Raw genomic sequence first — 26,947 nt, forward strand, 5'->3', positions numbered from 1 at the left:
CATAGATTGCCAGGTAGCGCAACGTCACGTGTCTCTTGTAACCTCCATCACCGAAAAGGTTTTCTTGGTTTTGCAAGAGTGGGTTAGCAATTAAGATATTAGGCCACGTCGACAATATTTCAGCCATATCTTGACTAAAAGAGGTTCGACAGTCAAGATTAGATTTGAAAACCTGTCTACGAAGGAAGTAAAATGGCGAGAATATCACAGATATAAATGTGAAAATGGCGTAATCAAGCCGTTCAGTGACAATACGCTGCTGAATCAGTGATCATTAAATACTAATGTTTTGGTTTGACGTATTTAATTCGTCTATCACTACATGTAGCAATAACATCCCCGCTTTTAACCTGAAAGTTTTTTCATGACCCTGAAATCTGAAGTTGAAAATGCAAATGCACTCCCACCCCGACACTATTTGTCAAGCGTGTGCATTAATGATAAAACTACCCTGTAAATCGGATAACTGGCGATCTCCTAGAACTATTTAACGCCATTTTTAGTTTAGAGCATTACATAAGCTTGATCGAAACTACCTTTGCCCAAAATGAAAGTAGTAACGTGACGTAATACGTCTGCATTTTGACATGCGGATGCACATGATTAGAATGCATTTTTATCAGCTTGAAAACATCTCAACGAAGCATTGTGATTTGGCAAAAGGACACGCTTACAACAGCGTAATCTTATGTAAGCGTTATTCGTGGAGCAATTGTGTTAAAATCCGGAATTTCCGGCTGGTTATTTATAGTAACATGTCATCCACGAGCGTGCTTTATAAAAAGCCACATTTTCAAAACTGACACACTGAAACTTGAACCTGAAGCGAGGGAAGTTGTACGTCTTCGAAGATGCCGAGCCAGTCCGAGAAAACGCATAGCCAGAATGGTACCAAGTCTGATAAAGGTAAAAGCTTTTCTTTTCTCAGTTAACTGCAAAGATTTTACATCCGATCAAGGAAATGACTATATCATGATTGTTCAAATATGAAGGTGTGTTTAGTCGTCGTTCATTCCCGGCGTGTAATAATCTGGACAATCAAGTGACTGATATCATGAGCATTGATTGTTGATAAAAGGGTCGGACCTTTTACAAGCCATGGGAGCAAAGATACTGATTGTCATTGGTTGAAATTTGATTTGTAAATAATTATGACTGACGTACAAACAGCATTAACTACTTTTTGACCCACATCATTGCATGCTTTTATATTAAATAAGACCAGGTGGTTGTTTGTTTTATAGTTTAGCTTGGGGTATTGGATGGCTGAGATGATGATGAATTGTTCTTTGTTTTATAGCATTATATTGGTTTATTGAAACATAACCTATGTACATATAGACGATCTGTATTAAATTGATTTTAAACAGGGGACAGATATGAACAACGTTCAGCGTCGTTGTGGTGAGCGAGAGAATGAGTTTAGTTTTACGCCGCTTTTAACAATATTCAAGCAACATCACGGGGAGCACCAGAAAATTGCCTCACACATTGTACCCATGTGGAGAATAGAACCCGGGTCTTCGGCGTGACTCGCGAACGCTTTAACAACATGACTACCCCACCGCCCCTAAACGTCGATGAGGTACGAAGTCACGCTATCAATCAAGGTGATAGATCTTAGCGCTTAAGGTGGTTGATCGTAGCTCTAGGTAATTGATCCTATGACATGATCAATCGATCTTAGCGTTGATCTTAGCGTAACTTCCATCAGTTATGATGGGCTACCCAGGATCGTTTCATGGATCAGGTACTTTATTCTGACCACCAGATCAATCACCTCTTGGAACTTTTTCAAACCTGGGTCCCCACGGTGAGTGAGTGACTGCTCATGGGTCGCAGGTCGAGAGAATGACTGAGGAAGTCGAGACGTGATGAATGGAGTTGCCTTTCTGTTTCAGATGGATCACTGGTCCCCATTAAGAGCACGTGGTCAAAGACAAGTGTTCTGGTCAGTGTCCGTAACAACGAGCATGTGAGCGTTGAGGGAGACCCACCCGTTATGTCGCTTGTGCATGGAATTAAAGTGACAGAAAAAGGTAACCCAGCTCGTCATTACTACATGTATTATTATTGCCATTAATACTTTTTCACGAAGTAATGAAAATATCGCAAAGACGCAAGGATGCTAAATAAGTGTAAATTACATTTTCACAGTGACCTTCACCCTTGCCTGTCTGCCGGTTCTTGTGAATGGCGTCATCATGTCTATGTGCTACCTCAGCCACAAGGTCAACGGGGTCACCTATTACGTCACAGCACGTGACGACAAGCAGGTGTTTCTCAAGGTAAGTCATGGTGGCATATACCTCAACTTTCATAGTGAGTGAGTCAGTGAATTGAGTATTACGTCGCCTTTTACAATATTCCAGCAATATCACGGCGAGGGACACCTTTCACAATAATCCAGCTCATGGGCGGGGGAAACCAGAAGGGCGCTCCACACCACAGTATTTCGATAGAGAGGGGTGCTATAAAAGCCAGTGATGTTCAGAAAGTCTAGCTTGGCGTCCTGTGATCATAGTGACTGAAAGCATCTATGCACGTTGATACAAGGTCGAGGTCACTGAACTTAAATTGGGTCCGCGGGTGTCTTGTTCAGTTGTTTGGAGTAGCGTTTGATTCTGAGTCTATCCCGAGTCTCCCCACCGAAGATGCATTACTTCATATTGCTTATCTTACAGGAAGGCCTCTGTGATCCCGTTGTGGGTCTCACTGACCCGAGACTATTCGAGATGTTCGCAAGGGACAATGGCTGGTGTCAGTTTAGAAGCTTTGCTCACAAAGGTACATATAACCGATGATCATAAACTCTTATTAAGTCAATGTCTGTCCAGTCAAGATTATTTACAGACCGCTGTCGTGAGATATGAATACTGACCAAATGCAGCGTTAAAAACAATGAAAATATAAACGAAACAAAAACAGGAATACTGGCTGAGATCAGTAAGTGTGATACACTCCGGTTGTAATTCTGGTCTTTTGCAGATTTCTTCCTGACTCACGACGGGAGCAGCTTGTGTCTGAAGATCATGGGTTCAAGTGACGCTCAACGGTTCGACTTCGACCTTATTCACCTGACCAATACATGAACTGCCTCATAAAGAACAACACAAGATTGAGAGAAGAAATGAACAGCTTTCCAATTCCATCTTTCCTTGCCTCCCGTGCAGCTTTCATGTAACGTCCAGACCAGTTCAATGCAGTCAAATTCTTGATATCCAGATATAGTCACTTGTAATTACCCATACAATGGGGCATTAACCTGTATTCCTTTTGTTCAAATACACAGGACGTCAAAAATATTACAAGTAACATATGATGACAGTCAAAAACGTAGAAATACAGAATTTAGTTTTCCTCCGATAAAACTGCTCAGGAAAAAAATGTCTGCATTAGATGAAATCGCAAAATATTGCATTTACAATGTGGAACATTGTGCATGCTGCGATTGTGGCTTTTCGTGTGTGTTTTTTTAACCAGGGAAAATTTCAGTGAATATTTCATTGCTGTATTTCATAAGATGAAAGTGTTAAAAGTATCACGGTGCTCATTCTGGATTTCAATACTCATTTTTCACAGTACCAATGCAGGACATGAGCCCATTTTATGAGGTTTGAGTATTAGGGTGCGATGCAAACATATACGGATTATCATGAGCTTTGGGACTGCATTTGGCGTAAACTTCTTTAATCAGCACTGTTCATCCCATTCAGCATTATACTGCATGTGTTCACAATTTTGTCACATGTCGATTTGTCAAAGCAGACGTTGATCGTGTTAACCTCGTTTATCCGGACGGCATATTTCGGACGATTACGTCCACAAAAAGACTCTACCCTGTGAATGTTCATCCGAACGATTTTATTTGTACATAAAACCTCAGTATAAAAGTTTCAGAATCTCTCTCTTTTATCCAGATCGCGCCATGCTTATTTAAACCGAATCTAATTATGATGGCCAGTATATTAAGTCACTGATTTAGATTAATGTCATGTCATATGGTATGCATATATCGGTACATGTCAGTAAGCGATGTTTCTGCACTAATGAGGTTAAACAGTACGGATATTTGTCCTTCAGTATCAAAGTCCATTCAAAACTATTTGCATTTCGCCCTTACCATCACCGTGTGTTACTGCCATCATTTCACTTTCACATGAGAACGAGAATTTGAAATAACAACTTATCTTTTTCGTTCGTGGCTATTTGTTTCATATCGGAACACACCGATACAAATCACGGAAACCCGGGTTGTTACTTTCGAAAGGTCTTGACGAACGCATTATTTGTTTTCATGTGATGAGAATAGGGAAATATTTGTTATGTGTTTTTGTTGTCGAAATGAAGTTAAATGTAATAAATTGTTGAATAACTTGACATTTTCTGTTCAGAGCAGGAACTTTCCCCAAGCTAAATAATATTGAACAAAGCGGCCTTATTTATAACCCGCCTCCTAAACACTTTAATTTGGTTGGTGACGCCAAGTAACTGATCTTATAGGAAGACAATGGAATTCTTGATCACAAATTCACAATAAACTGTTCCGATAACTTTTTCATTTTGTCCCGAAACAATGATTTAGTTATGGCCTTGCATTCTATGCGTTATGAAATCGTACCCTTGGCACTGAACAGCTGCTATATTCTGACATTCACGTTTTGCGCCGTTACCGATAGCGTCACATGTCTGTGATCAGCGTACAGAGACAAATCCTCATGATATTTTGGTTCAAATTATTGTATGCATGTGTTTCAATATATGTATGAAAAAGGCTCTATGCGTTTATGTGTATTCATCATTACCCATGATGTGTTCTTGCAAAGTACAGTTGTATAAATTCGCGAGATGGATGCCTATGCTACGGAAGATGTCTCCCAGAGCGGGATGGCCATAAAACCACGAATAAAGTGATTGTATTACATCAATACGTGTGTTAGACTGCTGTTTATTACGTGATGGGGAGAGTGGGTAGCTTTGTGGGTAACGCGTTTGCTCGTCATTCTGGAGACCCGTTTTCGATTCCTCACATGGGTACAGTGCGAAGCCCATTTCTGGTGTCTCCGGCGGTGACAGTGCTGGTGTGTTGCAATTCAGCGTAAATAGAGAATCTCACCCAAGTGTCCATTGATATCGAATATATCAACAGTTGATAAAGTAACAAATATCCGTAACAAATATTCCGTGTGATGATGCAAATGGCATCAGAAGACACGAGGGTGAGATTCTCTATTTATCTTCCAAAATCATTCAAAGAAAAATGCACATTCTCTGAACACAGAACTGCCATTAGATTTGCAGTGCAGCTACGCCACAGCATTGTGACGTCATCTTGTTCATGATGTCATATTGTCAGGGCATTTGTGCAAAAACATACCGCCTGATCTCACACAAGCGATATTTCCTGTTCAACACAGTTATTGGATGATAAAACTACAGCCACTTACTTTGTGACATAACTACAAATGACATCATATAGAATCACCGCCAGACCAGACAATTGCTGACTGCTATCGCACGAAAAGAATAAATTCGAAGTCAGTAGTACGTTTTATTTATTTGAATTTTGAATATTCGCTCATAGATACGTGCAGTTTTCAGACGTTTTCAGTTGTCCTCTGATTTTCTGGTTGTCGGGGAAACCAATTCTGTGTTATACTTCCCCGGCAGACTCAAGTATTCCATTGCTGATGCCGGCATTACTGCAATACTGGCCATTGGGTTTGGTACTTTTTCCTCTCGGACATTTGGACATGGCTTAAGGAGTGTTTAAGCTACAACATACAAAAGATGGAGCATAGCAACACTTGGTATAAGAAAGGGACATTAAACGTAGTCACTACGACTCCCATCTGCGTGGAAATCTGAGCACAGCTTTCTGTATTTGAATGATGTGTTTAAACTTGTATTTAAACTTTAATTCACTGTGGTTATATGGTGAAGGACGTATGCTCCATGTCTTGGATATTATCTTGGTTGACATGCGACAGCACTATTATACTCTACGCATTCCTTGAACTGCTCGATGTGCAGCCATGTAGAATGGTAACTGTTTACAGGAGATCTTCACGATATCACCAAAACATCCTGAACATTTCTGGGAATCACGGACATTTTCTGGAAAATTCTGTTTCCTGTTTTGTTCCTGTTTCTTGAATGAGTTTCAAACCCTGAGTTTCAATGGTCATTTAATAAACATTCAGGACAAAAGGTGGGGTGCACACCTCTGCACCCCCTCTTGATCGCCTCTGAGACCCATGAGTGTTAACATTGGTCTGAGACCCATGAGTGTTAGCATTGGTCTTCAGCTAAACCATGCTTGTGAGGGGCAACTACTGGAATTGGTTGGTTGGCATGGTTGACTGCTCTTGATAACTGGAATGTCTGGTCCAGACCTGACTATTTACAAACTGTCGTCATATTGCTAGGGTGTTAGTGAGTGCGGCGTTAAGCGAACAAGCAAAACATTGTTTAAAATGCTATGCCATGAACTAAAAGGCTATGCAGGTCACTAGCTCTAACGCTCAGGTAAAGTTAAACCAACCCAAAGGATGTTTGTTCGGGTAAGGAAGATGACGAAACGATTATTTTTCAGACCACCGACATGTAGAGAGAGGCTGATCTTTATGTGATATGAGGTACATATGGTAACTCGGCATATATATATCAGTTTCGAGATAGATGATTCCGGAGCCAGCTCTTTGAAGCTCTTTCCAAATCTTTCTATTCTCAGCTTCACTGGTAGACCCTTTACTCTGCCTTTATGCTATATACAGTCCCTATCCTTTACGGGCTCTTCCGACACTCCTCAGTTGAATGGTGTCTGACTTTGTGGGCGTTTCCAGCTGAATTAAATATATAAATAACCCCTCCCCTCCCCCCCGATAACATGTAATACTTCACACTAGAGTATGCATAAAATTCTTACGTATGGGATGTTAATAAATCTCCGTAATTCTCGCTTTAATTTCTAAAATAATTTTGTTTAAAACGTTAGCATTGATGTGTTGATATTGTAAGTAAGTAAGTAAGTAAGTAAGTAAGTAAGTAAGTAAGTAAGTAAGTAAGTAAGTAAGTAAGTAAGTAAGTAAGTACCATTCAGAGGAATCGAGTTCAGCTGACGACTGAGCTCTGAGCTGCACGGAAAGCTTTGTATGCTTTTATGACCGCTTCTCACACCTTGTTTATTGCAATTCAAAATGGCGGCGTCCCAAATGTGATAACTGGAGCGTATTTAAGATGAGCAGAGAACAGGTTTGACAAACGTTTCAGGTATGACAGAGACAATTTTCGATCATTTCTACATTAAGTGCACATATATTTTAACTGCCATCGTACCTGAACGCTGCAGCACTCTCATGTTCGTTGTCGAATAAATCGATGGTCCACTAAATAAAAATGGTTGCTCTGTGAATATTGAGAATGACTTTTTTGCGCATAATCTGGAATAAAAACATCTCGAAAGAGCATTTATATTTTGTAAATGTTGTCATGACATTAAAATTAATTATAACTATGCACGGTGATGACGTTTGTCAAGATTATGATGTTACCAAAACCGCCGTGAGAGCAAGTGGCTCTATAGCTCAGTTGGTTAGAGCGTCTGCCTAGTAAGCAGAAGGTCGAGGGTTCGAATCCCCCTGGAGCCTGAGTTTTTGTTCATTTGGACACTTTCGTGCCTCCCAGACCAGGTGACAAGCCTACGACTAAAAGGGGTAGATTTTGAATTCCACCATATGATGTTGTATATAATGTGAAGTTTATGGGTAATGTGAGATAGATTGAAATGAGCATGGAGAGAATACGATCAGAGGACATAGATTCTTATCTGAGTTTGAAAGTTGTAGCTGATGTATTGTGAATGGATTAACTTCATTTATAGTCAGTTAATGTGTATTTGTCTTGCCCCAGTTGCTAAGCAACTTGGTAACACGACAATAGAGTGAACCCTGAATTGTAGCATTAATAATTAATAGACATTTTTAATTTTTACAATTTTTGAATTTATATTTTGTTGGATATATTAATGCTTCATGACGAATCATAACATATTATTTCTTGTAGTGGTAATGATTAATAATGAATTCTGCATAAATTATGTTTCCATAATGAAAAACTGAATCCTGATGAAGCTCTTGAGGTAATAATTAATAATGAATTTTTGTATGAATTGTCAAAACACATTCTCTGAGCTTGGGTGGCGTCAAACCAGTGTGCACAAATGAAAATAAGAATGTTGTGGGTGAATGGTGATGGGCATGGCAGTACCTGGAGCATCCAAAAGCTGATTACAATGGACGACGAGTTAAAACTGGGTGACTTTGGGGTAGACACCAGCAGGAGAAAATGACAGAAAAAGACATATTACCTTCGAGAACCAGAAACATCAATATATATGACAAATTAGTCATTACCACTGAACAGTGTATAGAAAATGAAATCCAACTGAGACCCCTAAATTTAGAATATTGTTATACTGTATTGAAGCCAGCAAGAATCCTGTCACAACAGTACAGCTTTTGTTACAGAAGAATTAAGAGAGGGACTGAAATGTTTAAGAATTTATAAGTAAAAAAGTATGATGAAGGCAAGCTAGATTGTGAAGGTTGTGGATTTTACAGACTGATTGTACAGCGTGCTGAGATCGGTGCGAGTGACATTCAGAATGTGATGTAATTGACACGTATAATACATTATGTCATTGTAACTAAGAGACATAATTAATGCTGGAGATAGCAGAATGTGGATGTAAACACAAGAATGTGGAGGTAAACACAAGAATGTGGAGGTAAACACAAGAATGTGGAGGTATATGCGAATGAAGTAACAGAATGGCTTTGATACCTGCCCTAAGTGTTGATCACAAAATGTAATTATCAATACATGGTGAAAAACTGAATCATTCTATTTATGACTTGCTGTGGTAATTATTAATAATTAATTTTGTATGAATTAGTACTGCTTGAAAGTATTCCAGATGCTGTATTGCGGTGTTCTTGACACTACCAGCTGCAGTATACAGGAATGCAACAATTTGTTCTTGAAACAATGTGTCCCGTTTTGCAATACTTTTTGTGAGAACCGATATACTTGGTATAACATTACATGAAGCCTTATGTCAATGGTTTAAGATCAAATCCACACTTATATATACACAACCTATGTTTCATGTTGTGATTAATTGACAAAACGACTTGCTTCACATACCATTAACTGTAAATAAAAGAAACTCCCTGACAATCTTAATTTTATTTTGAGACCCACAGCAAAGAAACTCCCTGACAATCTTAATTTTATTTTGAGAACCACAGTCATGTAGAAAACTCATTGTCAAACACTGAACCTCCCAATATTGCACAATGGGGTACTTGAAGTGCAATATATGCCAGCCCAACTCATTAAGATGCAACAGAATTTTTATCAGGTGGATGCCAATATTCAGTGCTGAAATTTATTTTTCATCTTTTTTTCTTGCAAAGTGACAAATATATAAAACGTCCAGCCATTAGTTTACATGCAGGCTTGACCAGGCATATGAGACTAATTCAAATTAATTTTATCATTTGTACATATTAATATTTCTTGTCCACGTTTAAGCTAAGAGGAAGAATTTAAAAGTCTCAAACTGCAAGTACAGAGGTCAAGTTTCATTTTTAAAGTTTTTTTGAAAAATGAAACTTGCAGTGTAAAACTTCAGACTTGGTGGTACGTTTAGTCAATGAATCATGCGGGTCACAAATGAGCGACAGAAACAGAATCCTAAATCAAGCTATGTAACACAGATATACACATACACTTCATATGCATATTAATTAGATGCAACATTGAAGTAAATTGTTACATAGCAGTGCAGTGAAACATCTCACTTGACTTGAGGACCAACTGTTGTATGGACACAGAAGAGATCTCTTTTGAAGCTTTACAACTGCAGACATGAGGTGAATATTTTCATTACTATCTTTACTAGATTTTATTGCTTTTATCACTGCCTCTTTTAGTGTGAGTGGGTTAAACTTTATATCATGTAAGACAGTATTCCAGCCATATTGTAAACTGAAACTTGTTATAAATTTGTTAGAAATATGGATAAATTTTTAAAAACCTGTTGACTAAAGGCTGTAAAAACAACAATAAATTGAAATGACATGACTGTGAAGAGGTTCTTGAAATATTAATGGGTAAAAAAAATTCATCTTTGTTGATCAGTATAAGGATATGGCAGTATACTTATACCAGTTGCACTTGTGGCTGGTGCAGCAGAGATGGCAAACCACTCAAGAATTTTTTGATATCATTTGGGCAATTGCTGGGGAAAAAAGGTCAGTGTCCCTTTGATAGGATCCTGGCAAAGTATGGGCACCCTAATATCCACAAAGGCACACCAAAATAATCTAACTGATGCCTAATGGTATTCTTGTAGCCAAGTGGTTAAGGCATTTGGGTTCGATTTCCTGCATGGGTACAATGCAAGAACCTCATTTCTGGTGTCCCCCACCATGATATTCCTGGAATATTGCTTAAAGTGATGTCAAGCCCTACTAGCACACTCATTTCTTAGAAAAAATTGCATTCCTACCCTTGAATTTGTCTTCGTATTTGTACTGCAATTGAATTTGCACTGCTAAACTCTTTTGTACAGCCAAATTGTTTTGCTCTGCCAATATACATCCCATGCAGCTGTTTGTATTAAGGTGTAGACTAAATTTAGAATACTATTGTCAACACAGACATGCTTGTTCTGATTTACCTCTGCTAATAAGTCTAATTATTTTCAGATTACTTGTCAGGTTTATGAGAATTCAGGATGCGTATTGTGTAATATATAAAAATAATGCCAGCGAGATCACAACACCATGTATTCATTTCTAGACACTTATTTGTTCAAAATGTATTCCTTCAATGTTGCAAGTATAATTAGTGGATTTAACTCAATCCTATAACAGAATACTCACATCTAAGTTTCTTTCAGCTCCAAATATATATGATACAATGTGTGGTGTTGCTGCCACATGTGCTTGATCTGGAACGTGTTGTGCATATTTTATTGTGAAGGGATGGTACAAAATGGTGATACAAAATTGTTTTCTAAATATTGATAATATATATCTGTGTTATATATTGTACAGTATGGTGATATACAGTAGTGTATTATATTTCAGTGATATATGTCTGTGTTATGATATATTGTACAGAATGGTTATACAGAATTGTGTTAAATATGCCAGTGATATATGTCTGTGTTATGATATATTGTACAGAATGGTGATACAGAATTGTGTATCATATATCAGTGATATATGTCTTGTGTTATGATATATTGTACATAATGGCTATACAGTATTGTGAGTGATATATAAGTGATATATGTCTGTGTTATGATATATTTTACAGAATGGCGAGTGACACAAAGACAGAGAGTAACAGAAAGCTGCAGCATCTGCTTTGTCAGCAGTATGTACTTCTGGATGGCGGCAGTGCCACGGAAATGGTCAGGATCGGCTGCAAGAACATTGATGTGTGATATATCAATAATCTCAGATTTTTCATACTTGAAAGATGGCACATTATGACATTCAATGATGCATGTTAAAACTAAGAAAAAGAAGTGTACAGAACAAGACAGAAAACATAAATATATCACGCACACCCTGATACATGAGATATGTCTATTTCCAGGATGACCCTCTGTGGTCGGCCCGACTCCTGAAGACAAACCCAGAGGCAGTGAAGCAAGTGCACAAGAAGTATGTGGGAAAACTGACCTGTCTTGTACTGGTAGAACTGCTTCTGTAATTTTTATCATACACTTGCTAGTACCAACCTGAAAATTATCCCAAACTATTCATGAACGTTCCCCACATCTGATTGTCTCATCCATTTCCTACTTGAAACACCTGATGTCTCACCCATTTCCTATATATACACCTGACTTCTCACCCATTTCCTATATATACACCTGACTTCTCACCCATTTCAATGTGAAACACTTGATGTCTCACCCATTTCCTATATATACACCTGACTTCTCACCCATTTCAATGTGAAACACCTGATGTCTTACACATTTCCTATATATACACCTGACTTCTCACCCATTTCAATGTGAAACACTTGATGTCTCACCCATTTCCTATATACACCTGACTTCTCACCCATTTCAATGTGAAACACTTGATGTCTCGCCCATTTCCTATATATACACCTGACTTCTCACTCATTTCAATGTGAAACACCTGATGTCTCACCCATTTCCTATGTTAACACCTGACTTCTCACCCATTTCAATGTTAGCTTTGTCCAAATTATGTATATTCAGAAACAAGTTAGATGGAATTATTTGTTTTTGTCAAAATTAGATATGTTCAGAGACATTGTAAGTTAAATGCATATATGTGGTACCCATTACGTTCCTTTGTTTGAGGCCTAGTGACCCTTATTCCCAGCCCATTCCCCTTCAGCTGTATTCCATGAAGTTGTATGTCTCACCACATCTGTCTGCAGTTTCCTACTGGCTGGCAGTGAGGTTCTGGACACAGCCTCCTATCAGGCCTCAGTCCAGGGCTTCATTGACCATCTGGGAGTTGACCAGGACACAGCCCTCTCTCTCATAGGTCAGAGTGTGGTTCTTGCACGAGAGGCTTGCACAGAAACAGGTATGTCTGAGAAATATCCATGTTTAGTCGTTACTTATGTGCACACACTCTCACTTGAGTTGACTCTTACAGTAATTTTGATTCAACCTTTTATAAATCCATTGTAACATGAGTTTCAGTTGTATGAAATAAGGTTTAACATAGAGAGAAAACTGGACTGAATACACAGGGTGTCATGTTGTAGGGTGTGATGCGGTTGTTGGGGGATGTGTTGGGATGTATGGTGGTTCTGAATACACAGGGTGTCATGGTGTAGGGTGTAATGCGGGTGTTGGGGGATGTGTTGGGATGTACAGTGGTTGTGAATACACATTGTGTCATATTGTAGGGTGTGATGCGGTTGTTTGGGGATGTGTTCGGACGTACGGTGGTTCTGAATACACATTGTGTCATGTTGTAGGGTGTGATATGGTTGGTGGGGGATGTGTTGGGCCATACGGTGGATGCTACTTGATGGTTCTCAATACACATTGTGTCATGTTGTAGGGTGTTATGTAGTTATTGGGGGATGTGTTGGGATGTACAGTGCGGTGCTACACGATGATTCTGAATACACATTGTGTCATGTTGCAGTGTGTGATGCAGTTGTTGGTGGATGTGTTGGGACATAAGGTGGTTCTGAATACACAGGATGTCATGTTGTAGGGTGTCATATGATTGTTGCGGGATGTGTTGGGATGTACGGTGGTTCTGAATACAAATTGTGTCATGTTGTAGGGTGTGATGCGGTTGTTTGAGGATGTGTTGGTCCGTATGGTGCAGTGCTACATGATGGTTCAGAATACACTGGGTGTCGTATTGTAGGGTGTGATGCAGTTGTTGCGGGATGTGTGGGGCCGTACGGTGCGGTGCTACATGATGGTTCAGAATACACTGGGTGTCGTGTTGTAGGGTGTGATGCAGTTGTTGCGGGATGTGTGGGCCGTACGGTGCGGTGCTACATGATGGTTCAGAATACACTGGGTGTCATGTTGTAGGGTGTGATGCAGTTGTTGCGGGATGTGTTGGGACATAAGGTGGTTCTGAATACACAGGATGTCATGTTGTAGGGTGTCATATGATTGTTGCGGGATGTGTTGGGATGTACGGTGGTTCTGAATACAAATTGTGTCATGTTGTAGGGTGTGATGCGGTTGTTTGAGGATGTGTTGGGCCGTACGGTGCGGTGCTACATGATGGTTCAGAATACACTGGGTGTCATGTTGTAGGGTGTGATGCAGTTGTTGCGGGATGTGTTGGGCCGTACGGTGCGGTGCTACATGATGGTTCAGAATACACTGGGTGTCATGTTGTAGGGTGTGATGCAGTTGTTGCGGGATGTGTGGGCCGTACGGTGCGGTGCTAAATGATGGTTCAGATTACACTGGGTGTCGTGTTGTAGGGTGTGATGCAGTTGTTGCGGGATGTGTTGGGCCGTACGGTGCGGTGCTACATGATGGTTCAGAATACACTGGAGCTTATGTAGAGAAGATCACTAGAGAGGTAAGACATTGTCGTGTTAGTGGATGTTTCCGGTTATGAAGTTTGTTGATGTACACCTCTTCAGTAAATGAGAAAATGTGGCTAATGTGACTAGTTTCCAGCTGGTATGTCAAATCACCCACCCCACAAAATATAACAACATAGGATAAGTAAGACGACCTGATATTGTTTAGTTGCCTTTTGAACTAAATATCACCAATTATTCATCTGCTGCAGTATCAGCCAGGAATATGGAACTGAAATAGAAATACTGACCACTTGCATTAAATTCTAGGATACTTTTTTTTTAGAACATTTATTGTTGACCTTCCACAACAAATGGAGATAGGTGGCCTGACATAGAGATGGAACATGTGTTTTGAAATGCTAGCCTTGGGTCTGGTGAAAATGAATGCCTATTAATTTGATTTTAAATGTATGGAGTTTATCTTGTGTGAGAGCATGTGGGACGTGGAGGGATGAGATTCAAGGGACATAACTCTTGCAAGACTGGTCTTCACGCCACCTGCTTCTTGCACAAAAAAATGTTGGCACATTTTGATAATACTGATTCATCATATTTCATCAAACTGACCTCATGCTGAAGTGACCTTGTATAGAAAAGGGATGTGGATTGATGGTCTGATTGTGACCACGTGTCCAGTTCGGTTGACTTCACTGTCCTTTTGGGACACTATGACCAGGGTGTGTAGGAGGGTCAGTATGACCTGGGTATCTTGGAGGGTCGCTATAACCAGGGTGTCTACGAGAGTGACTATCACCAGGGTGTCTTGCAGTGTCACTATGACCCAGGGTGTCATGAAGTGTCACTATGACCATGGTGTCTTGGAGCATCACTCTCACCTGGGTGTCTTGGAGTGTATCTATCACCTGGGTGTCTTGAAGTGTCACCATGACCTGGGTGTTCTGAAGTGTCATTATGACGTGGGTGCCTTGGAATGTCAGAATGACCTTGGTGTCTTGGAACATCACTATAACCTGGGTGTCTTACAGTGTCACTATGACCCGGGGTGTCATGAATTGTCACTGTGACCTGGTATACTTGTTTTGTCACTGTGATGTGAGTGTCATGTTGTGTCACTGTAACCTGTCTCTTCTGTACTCTTATCATACCCTTATAATGGGATATATATTCTCTCTGTATCCTGCATGAAGAAGGTTTTGCTGCCAGCTGTTGTTTTTCTCTTTCTTTTTTCCCAAGTTTCTGTCACTTTCAGCTTGCAATAAATCAGATTCTGACACTCCCCTCCCTCCCTCACTCACTCCAGGAACTGAAGACCTGGCACCGTCCCCGTGTGGAAGCGCTACTGAGTCATGGATCAGACATGTTGGCTGTAGATACCATCCCAGTCCAGAAGGAGGCTGAGGCCATTGTTGAGCTGCTGTCCGACTACCCTGATGCAAGGGCAATGGTGTGCTTCTCCTGTAAGGTACCAGCTTTCTCCCCTTATCACAGGATGGTTGCTTAGCCTTAGGATGGTTGCTTAGCCTTGTGGTGTGCTTGGTTGCTTGTCATGAATAATACTTAAAGGATTATACTGGCTTGGAAAGGCTTTACTTGATAACATAACATTTGACAGTGTAGACTTGATCAAGCCTAACATTTGACTGTTTGTGTCTTTATAGCGCCTTGCATTTGACAATGGATTTGAAATGGCTTTTTGTCAGTGTGGATATCAACCAACTTTACATTTGACAACGTTGACGTGATAGGGCATTTCATTTGGGAGTATGGACGCATTTAGGGCAGAATGGATTTGAAAACATTTTGAATTTCATAATGTGGTTATGATACAGACATAAATTTGACATTTAGGACTAGATAGAACTGCACAGTTGACAGTGTGGACTTGATAGAGCCGTACAGTTGAGAGTGTGGACTAGATAGAGCCATACAGTTGACAGTGTGGACTTGATAATACAGCTGACTTCATGGACTAGATAGAGCCTTACAGCTGACAGTGTGGACTAGATAGAGCCATACAGTTTACAGTGTGGACTAGACAGAGCCGTACAGTTGACAATGTGGACTAGATAGAGCCTTACAGTTGACAGTGTGGACTAGATAGAGCCTTACAGTTGACAGTGTGGACTAGATAGCCTTACAGTTGATAGTGTGGACTAGATAGAGCCTTACAGTTGACATTGTGGACTAGATAGAGCCTTACAGTTGACAGTGTGGACTAGATAGAGCCATACAGTTGGCAGTGTGAACTAGATAGAGCCTTACAGTTGACAGTGTGGACTAGATAGAGCCTTACAGTTGACAGTGTGGATTTGAAAAGGCCTTCTTACTGACTCACAGGTACTTTGGACAAAACCATACAGACAGCCAAGTCTTGTAAAGGCCTTACAATTTTATGACATGTCTGTACGAAACCTCAATATTTACTGTACATTTCTGGGAACAGAAGCTGACACAAAGAGAAAGTATACACCCATGTTTGATGTAGGCTGAATGTAACTTACACAAAAGATTGCTGTTTCAGGCCATGTCCTTCCTACAGAAATTATACATGTTTTGGGGACCTAAGTTTGTTGAATTTCCTGCAAGGTATAATAGTGGTGGAGCTGGAGCTTGGGCATGGTAGTCTTATGTGAATGCAATTGAATACATCTTTTTCTTAAATAGATGTGTTAATGTCATGGGTTTACTCCCAAAAGACAGACCTCTCATAAGACGGACTCAATGAGTACACTAATTAGCTGAGCCATGCTGTCCACCCTTATTTATTCAATGAGTTGACCCAGAGTCTCTACAGAGTATAGTAACAACACACTCCTATTGTATGTGCCGTCTCAAAACATATTGCTTACCTGTTACTGGTATTGTAAATGTTCTTTACATATTGCCAATATAGCAGTGTCATCAATTTAAAATAATGCAGATAATGTCAAGTGTATTGTTGCCACAATCATTTCTAAATACCCTGGTTATAGTATATATAGTTCTTCATTGTCAAAAGCAACTCCATTACATGAGAAGTAGGTGAAATATTGTTCAGTGTAATTTGAATGTAAATCAAACAAGAAGAGGAGATAAATTTACTAACTGTCTTAGGGTTACACCCTTAAGACAGTTAAAGTATTCAGACATTGTCCTTTAAATGCTACATGTGATTTTATAAGGCTTTACATAGATTTGATAACATGAAAACATTTACCAGTTATGTTGTGATTTAGTAGTTTGATCCACATTCCAGTTCTCGATACATTATTGTGTGTTCTTCGAAATCTATGAACACACCGAATAACTTTTTCTTCATACTTTTTAAATTATGAATAATGCTGAAGAGAGTACAAATGTGGTCATAAGTTGTATAACCCTTTCTAAACTCAATGTTTTCTTTTTCATCCAGGCACATAGAGTTATCATCACGGGTACAGCTTGATTAAGTCTTATGCAACCAACCATAAAATATGTCATTTTAAGCAGTCTGTCTTTTAGGAGGTCTGTCTTATGTAAAGACACCATATCATGCACCTGTAGCCAAATTATGATTCTTAAGTTTATGTACGTGTTATATGGGAAAACAATTTTTGACTCCATACAGATGCACGAATGACAATGAGAGGTAACTGGAATATCCTGTGAGAGGTCATCAGAATTGGTCCTGTAGAAAATACATGGTGAAGCTAAACAATGCTGTATCACGTGTTTGGCAGTTTGACATGTGACAGTTTGGAGGCCTTGGTGGTGTTGTACTCTAGAGCATATATAATACGTATACATGTCCTGACTCTTCTGTCAACTGATGAGTTCATTCAAAAATTGACTCCTCCCCCCTCAGTGAATGGGTCACATGGTAATAAGGCTGTTATTATTCTCACAGCCAGCAAGGGTTGTATGCTCCATGGAAAGCTGAATATGAAAATCATTGACATTCTGATTCCCTGACAGGATAATAAAGGTACACTGTTAACATAATAATTTATTTTTTCAAAAGGATAGTTGTTTGAAATTGGCCTCCGTTTCTCGAAAGGTAAATCACAAAAAATGAAATCTGTGATGTACCTTTAGAGAAATGGAGGCCTGTTAAAGAACTAAACACACCTTTTCACCCAAATGGAATTGATTTACTTAGTGAAATTATTTCTCTAAAACTTTCTGCAGACCATTCGCTACATGAAGTAAACTGTTGTGTCTATGCTGCCGCTGAAACTTTGGAGCAACTTCATCCAGTTTCTAAAGACAAACTGTATAATGATATGAACAAAAGACCAAAGAAAAAACTGTTTATTTGTAAAACTTACTGAAACAAGAAGAAATATTTCCTGGATAGAGGTGTGCCTTAAAATAAGATCGTCATGGAATCCCATGGGTAAAGGATAAAAGTAACCCATGCTTACCATAAAAAGCGACTGTGCTTGTCATAAGAGGTGACTAACGGGATCGGGTGGTCAGGCTTGCTGACTTAGTTGACACATGTTATCGGTTCCCAATTGCGAAGATCGATGCTCATATTCTTGATCACTGGATTGACTGGATTTACTGACTGCTGCCATATAGCTGGAATATTGCTGAGTGTGGCGTAAAACTAAACGCACTCACTCACTCATTTGTGAGAAATGATTGCATTGTGTGTACATGCTGTGTATGTAACAGAAAAGTAATCCAACTGACTCTTTCACCTAGATGAAGTCAGCTGGTCTCAAATGTGAAATTGAATTCTTCTTTCTGCTGTCCAGAATCAGTCACTTTCCCACTCGCAGCGTGATTGACAAGATTCATGAAAACCATGCTAAATATTCAGACCTTACTTTTGAAATGTCTTGCTTGCATCTCAAATACACTGTCGTCAGACTCCCCATTGGTCTCGGTATCCTGATCTCTTAGTGCAGATCAGGAGAGTGTCCGGGTTCTCCATTGAGAGTACAGCCCTTCTGACACTTTGGATAATGCAGAAGTCTGTTGGGAAGTCTATGTATTAGCCAGAAAGTTCTTAGTGGATTTGACAAGGCAGCATTTCCTGGGAGAAGTCCTATTCACTGTCTGGACTATGTGTAGAGTGGGCAAGCTCCTAAACTGATGATGATCCTAACCAGCCTGCCAGGATGACTGTGCCACCAAGAAGAGGCATGCTCAAAGCATGCAAAAACAGCACAACTATTACCTTGGATAACCCAAGCTGCCTGTTAGGTGCTAGACAGTTATAGTCATATGACATCACACAGGATACCCTTTCTCTGCTGGATGAACAGTGGCAATTTTGAATGAACTCACTTGCCTAAGGTGAGACTGCATGTATCACATGTGTTTTGTGTTGGAGCAGATCTGATGTCCAAGAAACACAGGAGTCAAACTGCCAAACATGGTCACCTCTCTGAGCTCAACCTTACTTAACTTCAACCAAGCTGTGACCTGAGCCCTGTGCACAGGAACATGTGCCATGCATGTCTTCTAATCTCCTGGACTGCAAAAGAGCAAATTACAAACTGACTATTCTTCATACTATTATTAACGCTGTTATTATATTGATATCAGGAGAATAAATTGAAATATTGCAAAATATTTTATCAGCAATAATTTAACAACAATATTTTGCTTAAAAGAGATAAAATGAATGTTTCTGAAGTCTTTCTTGAATTCTAGGTATGCCTAACCCTTTTATTCATACCAAGTCACAAGTAAACATTTCCAGACAAAGAAGATCCCAAAATGATAAAATACTTAAAAAGTGTTTTTCAAGTAAAGTAATACATGTTGTTGATAGCTTTAATAGCCCTATCACCATGACCTTTGACATTTGTTTGATTTCAATCTTGGAAACTGAAGACTGTCGTAGGTTTCTTGGAGAAGTGTATGACATTTTGTTTTCACAAATCTCCCATTTTACAAAATGAATTTTTAAAATTACTGTGCAAAGATGAATTAAGCATTGAAGAAATATTTCTGATGGTTGACTTGATTCTGTGGCAAGACATTTCAGTAGTTTCCTGTACACTTCTTCTAGATTTTGGCGATTCCTTCAGCAGCATGGTGTCATTTGAGATTGGCCACACTCAAGAAAAACCCACATTATCATTCTTCTTCTTCTTCTTCTTCTTCTTCTTCTTCTTCTTCTTCTTCTTCTTCCATCATGTCACCACCTCATAATCTCCAAAACACACATCACACTTATTACTCCTAAGGTCTTGTACAAGTGTCAGATAAATCTGTTGAAAGCCACTTATCTGTTTCCTTCTTATCGGGGAGAAAATATATGTGTCAGTTATTAACTTGTTTTTCGTTTGGAGTGCATATGTCATGAGGAACTTTGTGACATAATGCATGTTATATACCACTCCAAGAAGAAAAGAACCATCCAGTTCTTGAATATTATTAAAGTAAATTTGTTAAGCTATGGGATGGTGTGGTAGTGTAGTTGTTACAGTGTTTGCTTGTTATACAAAGGTTCTAGGTTCTATTCCCTCTGTAGCCGGGCATGGAGTCATCCCACACATGACATCCATACCTTGTCAGCTTGCTGATTGGCTTAGCGTCTTCGGTCATGTGGACAATGCGCCTGACTTTGGATTAGAAGGTCCGTGGTTTGAATCCCAGCATGGGACTTGGAAATTTTATGGCCACTACACCTACATGGGTACAATGCGTTAAGGCCAATTCTGTTGTCCAGTGCCATGATACTGTTTGACCATTGCTATCATTGATATAAAACTACATTCACTCACACCCATTGCCATACCATGATCAGTCAGCTGCTGTAAAAAATCTTGGTTTTCAGCTGAGGTTTATTTTCAAAGATTCACATATCATATCCCATTGTATGACTGTTTGTGTAGGCTGGAGGTGTTACATGCCATGGAGAGAGGTTCTCAGAAGCTGTGCGAAGCGTGGTTCAGTCAGACCAAGTGCTAGCGGTTGGTCTGAACTGTACAGCGCCAGAACATGTGTCTGACCTACTGGAGAGTGTTCAGCACCTTCAACTACAAAAGGGCGTGGTGATCAAGCCAAACAGCGGGGAACAGTGGGTTCCAGATAAAGGGTAATAATGTGACAAGGTTAACATGTGTCCGATTTACTGGCCACTAACCAGCACCTCCTACCTAATTATAGGTTATTGTCAGGTTAGTGAGTAGACTGGCAGATGTCCTGTGATAGGTTAGTGAGTAGACGGGCAGGTGTCCTGTGATAGGTTTGTGAGTAGATTGGTAGGTATCCTGTGATAGGTTAATGAGTAGACTGGCAGGTGTCCAATTGACAGGTTAGTGAGTAGATTGGCAGGTGTCCTGTGATAGGTTAGTGAGTAGATTGGCAGGTGTCCAATTAATGGGTTAATTAGTAGACTGGCAGGTGTCCAATTGATAGGTTAGTGAGTAGACTGGCAGGTGTCCTGTGATAGTTTAGTGAGTAGACTGGCAGGTGTCCAATTAGTAGTTTAGTGAGTAGATTGGCAGCTGTCCTGTGATAGGTTAGTGAGTAGATTGGCAGGTGTCCTGTTGATAGGTTAGCAAGTAGATTGGCAGGTGTCCTAGGTGTCCTGTTGACAGGTTGATGAGAAGATTGGATCCAAGATATGCCTCTCTCATGTTCAAGATTGCTGCAAATAGCACTAATAAGACGGATCCAGTATAAAGCAATAATGATACCACTACTAACATTTTAACATTTTAAAAATCTGTGCAGAACATTTTTATTAATTTGTTGACATGTATATAGATTTCTTACATAAATGTATCAGTTTCTTGCCTAGAATTCCTGACTGAAGAGAAAAGAGATGCTATTTCTCCACTTGAAAATATCTTGATTTATTTGCTACTCTTCTGTGATGTATCCTCGAACACAGCTGTGCCTTGCTGCCATTCATGGGTGACAAATTACATGCAGGAGCTGTATCCTTGTCTTGGATTCACTGCAGTGCAACTGCATAGAGCACAAAAACCTGCAAATATCACAAGGCCCATGCTTGTGAAATACTCCTCTTTTAACACCAGAGGTTGTTTTTCTGGAGCAGATGCTGTCAGCATGGATCTATGTCAAGGCTGGCGTTGAAAGAGTACAATGACAAAAAGAGGATTAGGCCTGATTTTATGTCATTTTCTCAATGGAATTGTCGTGTTGGTTAAGCTTTATGTGAGGTTTGAATCCAAGATTTTTATGAAAGCTTATGCCATTATCACAACAAAAGCTGGGGGATCAGGCCGGGGGGGCTGTCTTTGTGGGAAATGGGGACACGTTTGTTGAATTGTAGAGGTTTTGCCGTGTTGTAGTAAAATTGATGCCCTTTGTGGTTTAAGCAGATGTTGAGGAGATGTTGAGATACCTTGTCTTGCTTTATGAAGTGTCCAAGGTGACTGTGCACAGCAAGGCTTGAATAGTTTCCTTGTGTTTAGCCATGAGAGATCTTAGAGCAAGGGTTCTATTGTAAGCGGCTCACTCCTGATAGTGACCACAGTTAACTTTAAATGCGTCAAGTATTTGAAGCATTCAGTTAATACCAAAAATGTTTATAGACTTTTAGGGACTTTAAGTGAAATTTATTATCATTTTCGTTATAAAATTGTGTTGGTTGATAGCTTTTGAATGTTGTAAGTTGAATAGAGATTAAAGTGAGAGCGGAGAGAGGTAATTTAGGAGACTGAATTAGAGAGAACTGTGAATTACAGAGGATTGTGTGGAGCAGATAGTGGAGAAAAGTGGAGAAGTTGATTGTGGAGAGAGAAGTATGATTGTGGAGAGAGCGTTGAATGGATTGTGGAGGAGCGGATTGAGAAGAAAGTGGGGAGTGGATTCTAAGAGAGGGAGAAGCAGATTGTGGAGAGAGTGGGATGTGGATTGAGAGAGTATGGAGAGAGTAGGGAGCAGATTGTGAGAGCGGGGAGCGGATTGAGGAGAGAGAGGGGAGTGGATTGTGGAGAGAGTGGGGAGAGGAGTGTGAGAGCGGGGAGCAAATTGTGGAGAGACAAGGGAGCGGATTGTGGAGAGAGTGGGGAGCGGATTGAGAGAGTGGGGAGTGGATTACGGAGAGCGTAGGGAGCAGATTGTGAGAGTGGGTAGCGAATTGTGAGAGCGGGAGCGAATTGTGGAGAGAGTGGGGAGTGGATTGTGAGAGTGGGGAGTGAATTGTGAGAGCAGGAGCGAATTGTGGAAAGAGTGGGGAGTGGATTGTGGAGAGAGTGGGGAGAGCATTGTGAGAGTGGGGAGTGAATTGTGGAGAGAGTGGGGAGAGGATTGTGGGGAGTGGATTGTGTGAGCGGGGAGCGGATAATAGTGTGGAGAGAGTGGGGAGAGGAGTGTTAGAGCGGGGAGCAGATAATGGAGAGAGTGGGGAGTGGATTGTGGAGAGAGTGGGGAGTGGATTGTGAGAGTGGGGAGCGGATAATGGAGAGAGTGGGGAGAGGAGCGTGGAGAGAGTGGGGAGGGGAGTGTGAGAGAGGATAGCGGAGAGAGTAGGGAGCGGATTGTGAGAGTGGGGAGCAGGTTGCAGAGAGAGCAGGGAGTGGATTGTGGAGAGGGTGGGGAGAGGTGTTGAGAGTGGGGAGCAGATTGTGGAGAGAGCAGGGAGCGGATTGTGGAGAGAGAGAGAGAGGAGAGGCATGGATTGTAGAGAAAGGGAAATATGGATTGTGGAAAGGGAAGACAGAATTGTGGAGAGAGGGAGAAATGGATTGTGGAGAGACTAGAGAGTGGATTGAGGGGAGCAGATTGTGGAGAGAGTGGATTGTGGAGAGATCAGGGAGTGGATTGTGGAGAGAGTGGATTGTGGAGAGAGGGAGGAGCGGATTGTGAGAGTGAGGAGCGGATTGTGGAGAGAGGGAGATATGGATTCTGTAGAGAGCAGGGAGAGGACTGTCGAGAGAGGGATTAGACAATTGTGGAGAGAGTAGTATGATTGTGGAGAGAGCGGGGAGCAGATGGTGAGAGTGGGGGGCGGATTGTGGAGAGAGTGGTGAGTGGATCGTGGAGAGGCTGACTTGAAGATTTTGGATAGCTGTATTTAAAGGAGTGAGAGAATCACTGAGTGGCGAGAAAGACGAGTGCACTCCTAAGAAAGGGTTGACAGGTTGTGGAGGGTGGGACTGGGCGTATTGTGAAGAGAACGATTGACTAGATCGCGGAGAGAGGATGGAGAATTTATAATTAAATGGGCTTTTGGAATGGTGAGAGTTGGGAGAAGAACGGTTAGTGAAAGATAAGCATTAAAGTAGGTATCGGGGATTTCTGGCGGGGACGACAAGACGGTAGTTTGGTTAGTGTGTAATCCGGACAACCGGACAAGAGGAAAGTTACCCAAGTACAAACCAATCCACTGAGTCAGGTGAGCGGCTCTTCAGTGCAGTGGGCTGCACAAACACGTCTAAGTTGTAGTGCAAGGCATTACACTTCATGGTTGAGCAGGCTTGTCATGAAAAACAACCATCTGGTGCACACTGCATTATCAGTCTGATCAGCTGTTTCCTATGACACGGCCTTGAACAGGGTTGCAGAGCTGGGCCCATTAGCGCTCAGTGATCACAGCTAAGATCTTAATTCCCATACGTTAAGATAATATTGCGAGATCGTTTCAGGCTCATGGGTAATAAAACTGCTTTATTTCGTTTCGCATAAATTGAATACAGAACCATTTACCAGTCTGTGGTGTCTGGGTGAATATTATTGAAAGTTCTTACGATTGTAGTTATTGTCAGTCAGGTGGGAAACCGTTTCTACGTCTTTTACGGTGGTAATGGGGTGGCGTCAAGTACTGTCGGAAATAGGAAAAAACATTTTAAGCTGTTACTCTGTATCCCTAAAATGTACACAGTTGCAAATAGCATATGCCCAAATAACCCACATTGGCCTAACTGGGCTTTCAGTGGGATGCGGAATAGGGTATCCAGAAAAGCATGTTTACTCGTAATATCGGGTACACATAGACACAACACAAAAAGCTGCTGAAAACAATAGATCAGTCAATAGATTAGGTCGCTCAGGCAGGTATGACGCCGGGCTGTCGACTCCCCTGATACATGAAATGTATGCGCTGTCTGCGGGCACAAGGGGTCATGTCAAATATATTTTATGCTCTCTCGTGCGTTTTGAATATGTCTCATGTACTGATTGGTATCTCATGTGCCTTTCAATCAGAGAGTTTATGTTAAGATAGGTATAAGAGTACCCATAGAACCGCTTTCTCTGCACTCCTCCCTCGTAACAAACCTTGAACTGTGTCAATATTTTTATGATAGTTTGTTTAATAACTTTTTTATTTTTAGGGTAAAAATTCTGCAAAAACCTCACTGAGTTGGTATGATGTTTTAATTATGATCAGCGTTTGATAGAGTATAATACGTTGAATAGTTTCCGAGTTAGATTGCAATTCATCGGTCCGCCTTTGTGTCAAACGCACTGTATCCCACTACCACTGATACTATGGTAAGGCCGACCTTGGTTTAACAGATATTTCACACTGTCACATATTAACTACATAAATTGTAGATATAAATGTGAAAAAAACATTTGTTTTCCAATTTCCGATAGTACGTTAGAGGTTAGGTGTCAAGCGGAGGTCCCGGGCTCAATTCTCCAATATGTACAATGTGTGGAGGCCATGTTTGGCGTCCTCAGATATTGTTGGAAGATTGTGGCCTAAAACTATACTCACTTTATGTTTTTCAGATGGCTTCCTGGAACTGCCTGTGATTCACTTGACAAACAGTTGAAGTCGTGGGTGAATCGCGGGGCAACATGGATCGGAGGATGTTGTCGTGTGTACCCGGATGATATAGCCAGAATGAAAATAGAACTGGACAGACTATGAACTATTAAAATCGCAAACAATGACACATAAAATATTCCGTGTCGGGTACATACTGATACAAGTCACGGTTAATTAAAGGTGGTCGTGTTCTGCACATACGATAGCTATTGTCCTATAGACAGAAACCCCGTCAGACCAGAACTCGTTATTCCAGAATCACAGCATACCGACTATGTCTAGAAGCGTCTGTTGGCTGTCTCTGTAACTGAGGCCTTGCTAACACACATGATTCATATGATTTAGAAACAATGATTTAACCAGTGAATAACATACTCCATAACAATGATTTGTAAGTACGGATGAATAATTAGACTTCGTAACAATGATTAGTTTATACGAATGAATAATATACTCCGAAACAATGGTTGGTTAATACGGATGAATAACATTCGTCATAACAATGATTGGTTTATACGGATGAATAGCATACGATGTAACAATGATTGATTAATACGGATGAAAATTATGCTCCAACAATGATTGGTTATTCCTATGAATAAAGTACGCCGTATAAATACATGATTAGACAGAATGATTAACACACTTTGTATCTATGGCTGATCAGTATTGAAGATTAAACAGATGGGATATTTCATAAAACGGAGAGACTTAGGATAAACGCCCATTTCAAACCAATCGTTGCTGGTTTTGGAACGGGTTTCCTGGGTACCGAACAACTGTTCGTCGCGAGCTACCACTCGAGTAGTAGTGAGTGAGTGAGTTTAGTTTTACGCAGCAATACTCCAGCTATCTAACAGCGGGAGGACACCGCTCGAGTATATTGAGGTTTAGCACCTGATTCTGGACCTCTTCCTCTTCACATACGTGCACATGAATCCCACCAGGTGTGTGGATCTCTTCCCGACATCTTCCTCTATACATACGTGCACATGAACCCCACCAGGTGTGTGGATCTCTTCCCGACATCTTCCTCTTCACATCCGTGCACATGAACCCCACCAGGTGTGTGTGTATCTTCCCGACATCTTCCTCTATACATACGTACACATGAACCCCACCAGGTGTGTGGATCTCTTCCCGACATCTTCCTCTATACATACGTACACATGA

The 26,947-nt window shown here is 40.6% G+C and overlaps 2 protein-coding genes and 1 non-coding gene across 5 annotated transcripts; all 3 read left to right on the forward strand.

Moving 5' to 3' along the window:
- Positions 1 to 573: 573 nt before the first annotated feature.
- LOC137281905 (uncharacterized) lies at positions 574 to 4,928 on the forward strand. Its single transcript, XM_067813617.1, has 5 exons — positions 574 to 906; positions 1,902 to 2,039; positions 2,158 to 2,288; positions 2,685 to 2,787; positions 2,989 to 4,928. Exons 1-5 carry the CDS (start codon positions 852 to 854, stop codon positions 3,090 to 3,092), a joined length of 531 nt encoding a protein of 176 aa, XP_067669718.1. The 5' UTR covers positions 574 to 851; the 3' UTR covers positions 3,093 to 4,928.
- A 2,247-nt stretch (positions 4,929 to 7,175) lies between these two features.
- On the forward strand, positions 7,176 to 26,395 carry LOC137281910 (homocysteine S-methyltransferase YbgG-like). 3 transcript variants are annotated; one of them, XM_067813630.1, is made up of 9 exons: positions 7,183 to 7,272; positions 9,846 to 9,938; positions 11,392 to 11,488; positions 11,677 to 11,744; positions 12,502 to 12,653; positions 14,035 to 14,135; positions 15,404 to 15,565; positions 20,919 to 21,121; positions 25,735 to 26,395. In XM_067813630.1, exons 2-9 carry the CDS (start codon positions 9,934 to 9,936, stop codon positions 25,874 to 25,876), a joined length of 930 nt encoding a protein of 309 aa, XP_067669731.1. In that variant the 5' UTR covers positions 7,183 to 7,272; positions 9,846 to 9,933; the 3' UTR covers positions 25,877 to 26,395. The 3 variants fall into 3 exon arrangements, with proteins under 3 accessions (XP_067669730.1, XP_067669731.1, XP_067669729.1); XM_067813628.1 differs by having other exon boundaries at positions 9,849 to 9,938; positions 11,392 to 11,515; XM_067813629.1 differs by lacking the exon at positions 9,846 to 9,938 and having other exon boundaries at positions 7,176 to 7,272; positions 11,392 to 11,515.
- Trnat-agu (transfer RNA threonine (anticodon AGU)) lies at positions 7,576 to 7,649 on the forward strand. The gene has a single exon. It is a non-coding gene; the product is annotated as a tRNA-Thr (tRNA).
- Positions 26,396 to 26,947: the final 552 nt, after the last annotated feature.

This window comes from Haliotis asinina, chromosome 4 (genome assembly GCF_037392515.1).
Source record: "Haliotis asinina isolate JCU_RB_2024 chromosome 4, JCU_Hal_asi_v2, whole genome shotgun sequence".
Taxonomy (NCBI): domain Eukaryota; kingdom Metazoa; phylum Mollusca; class Gastropoda; order Lepetellida; family Haliotidae; genus Haliotis; species Haliotis asinina.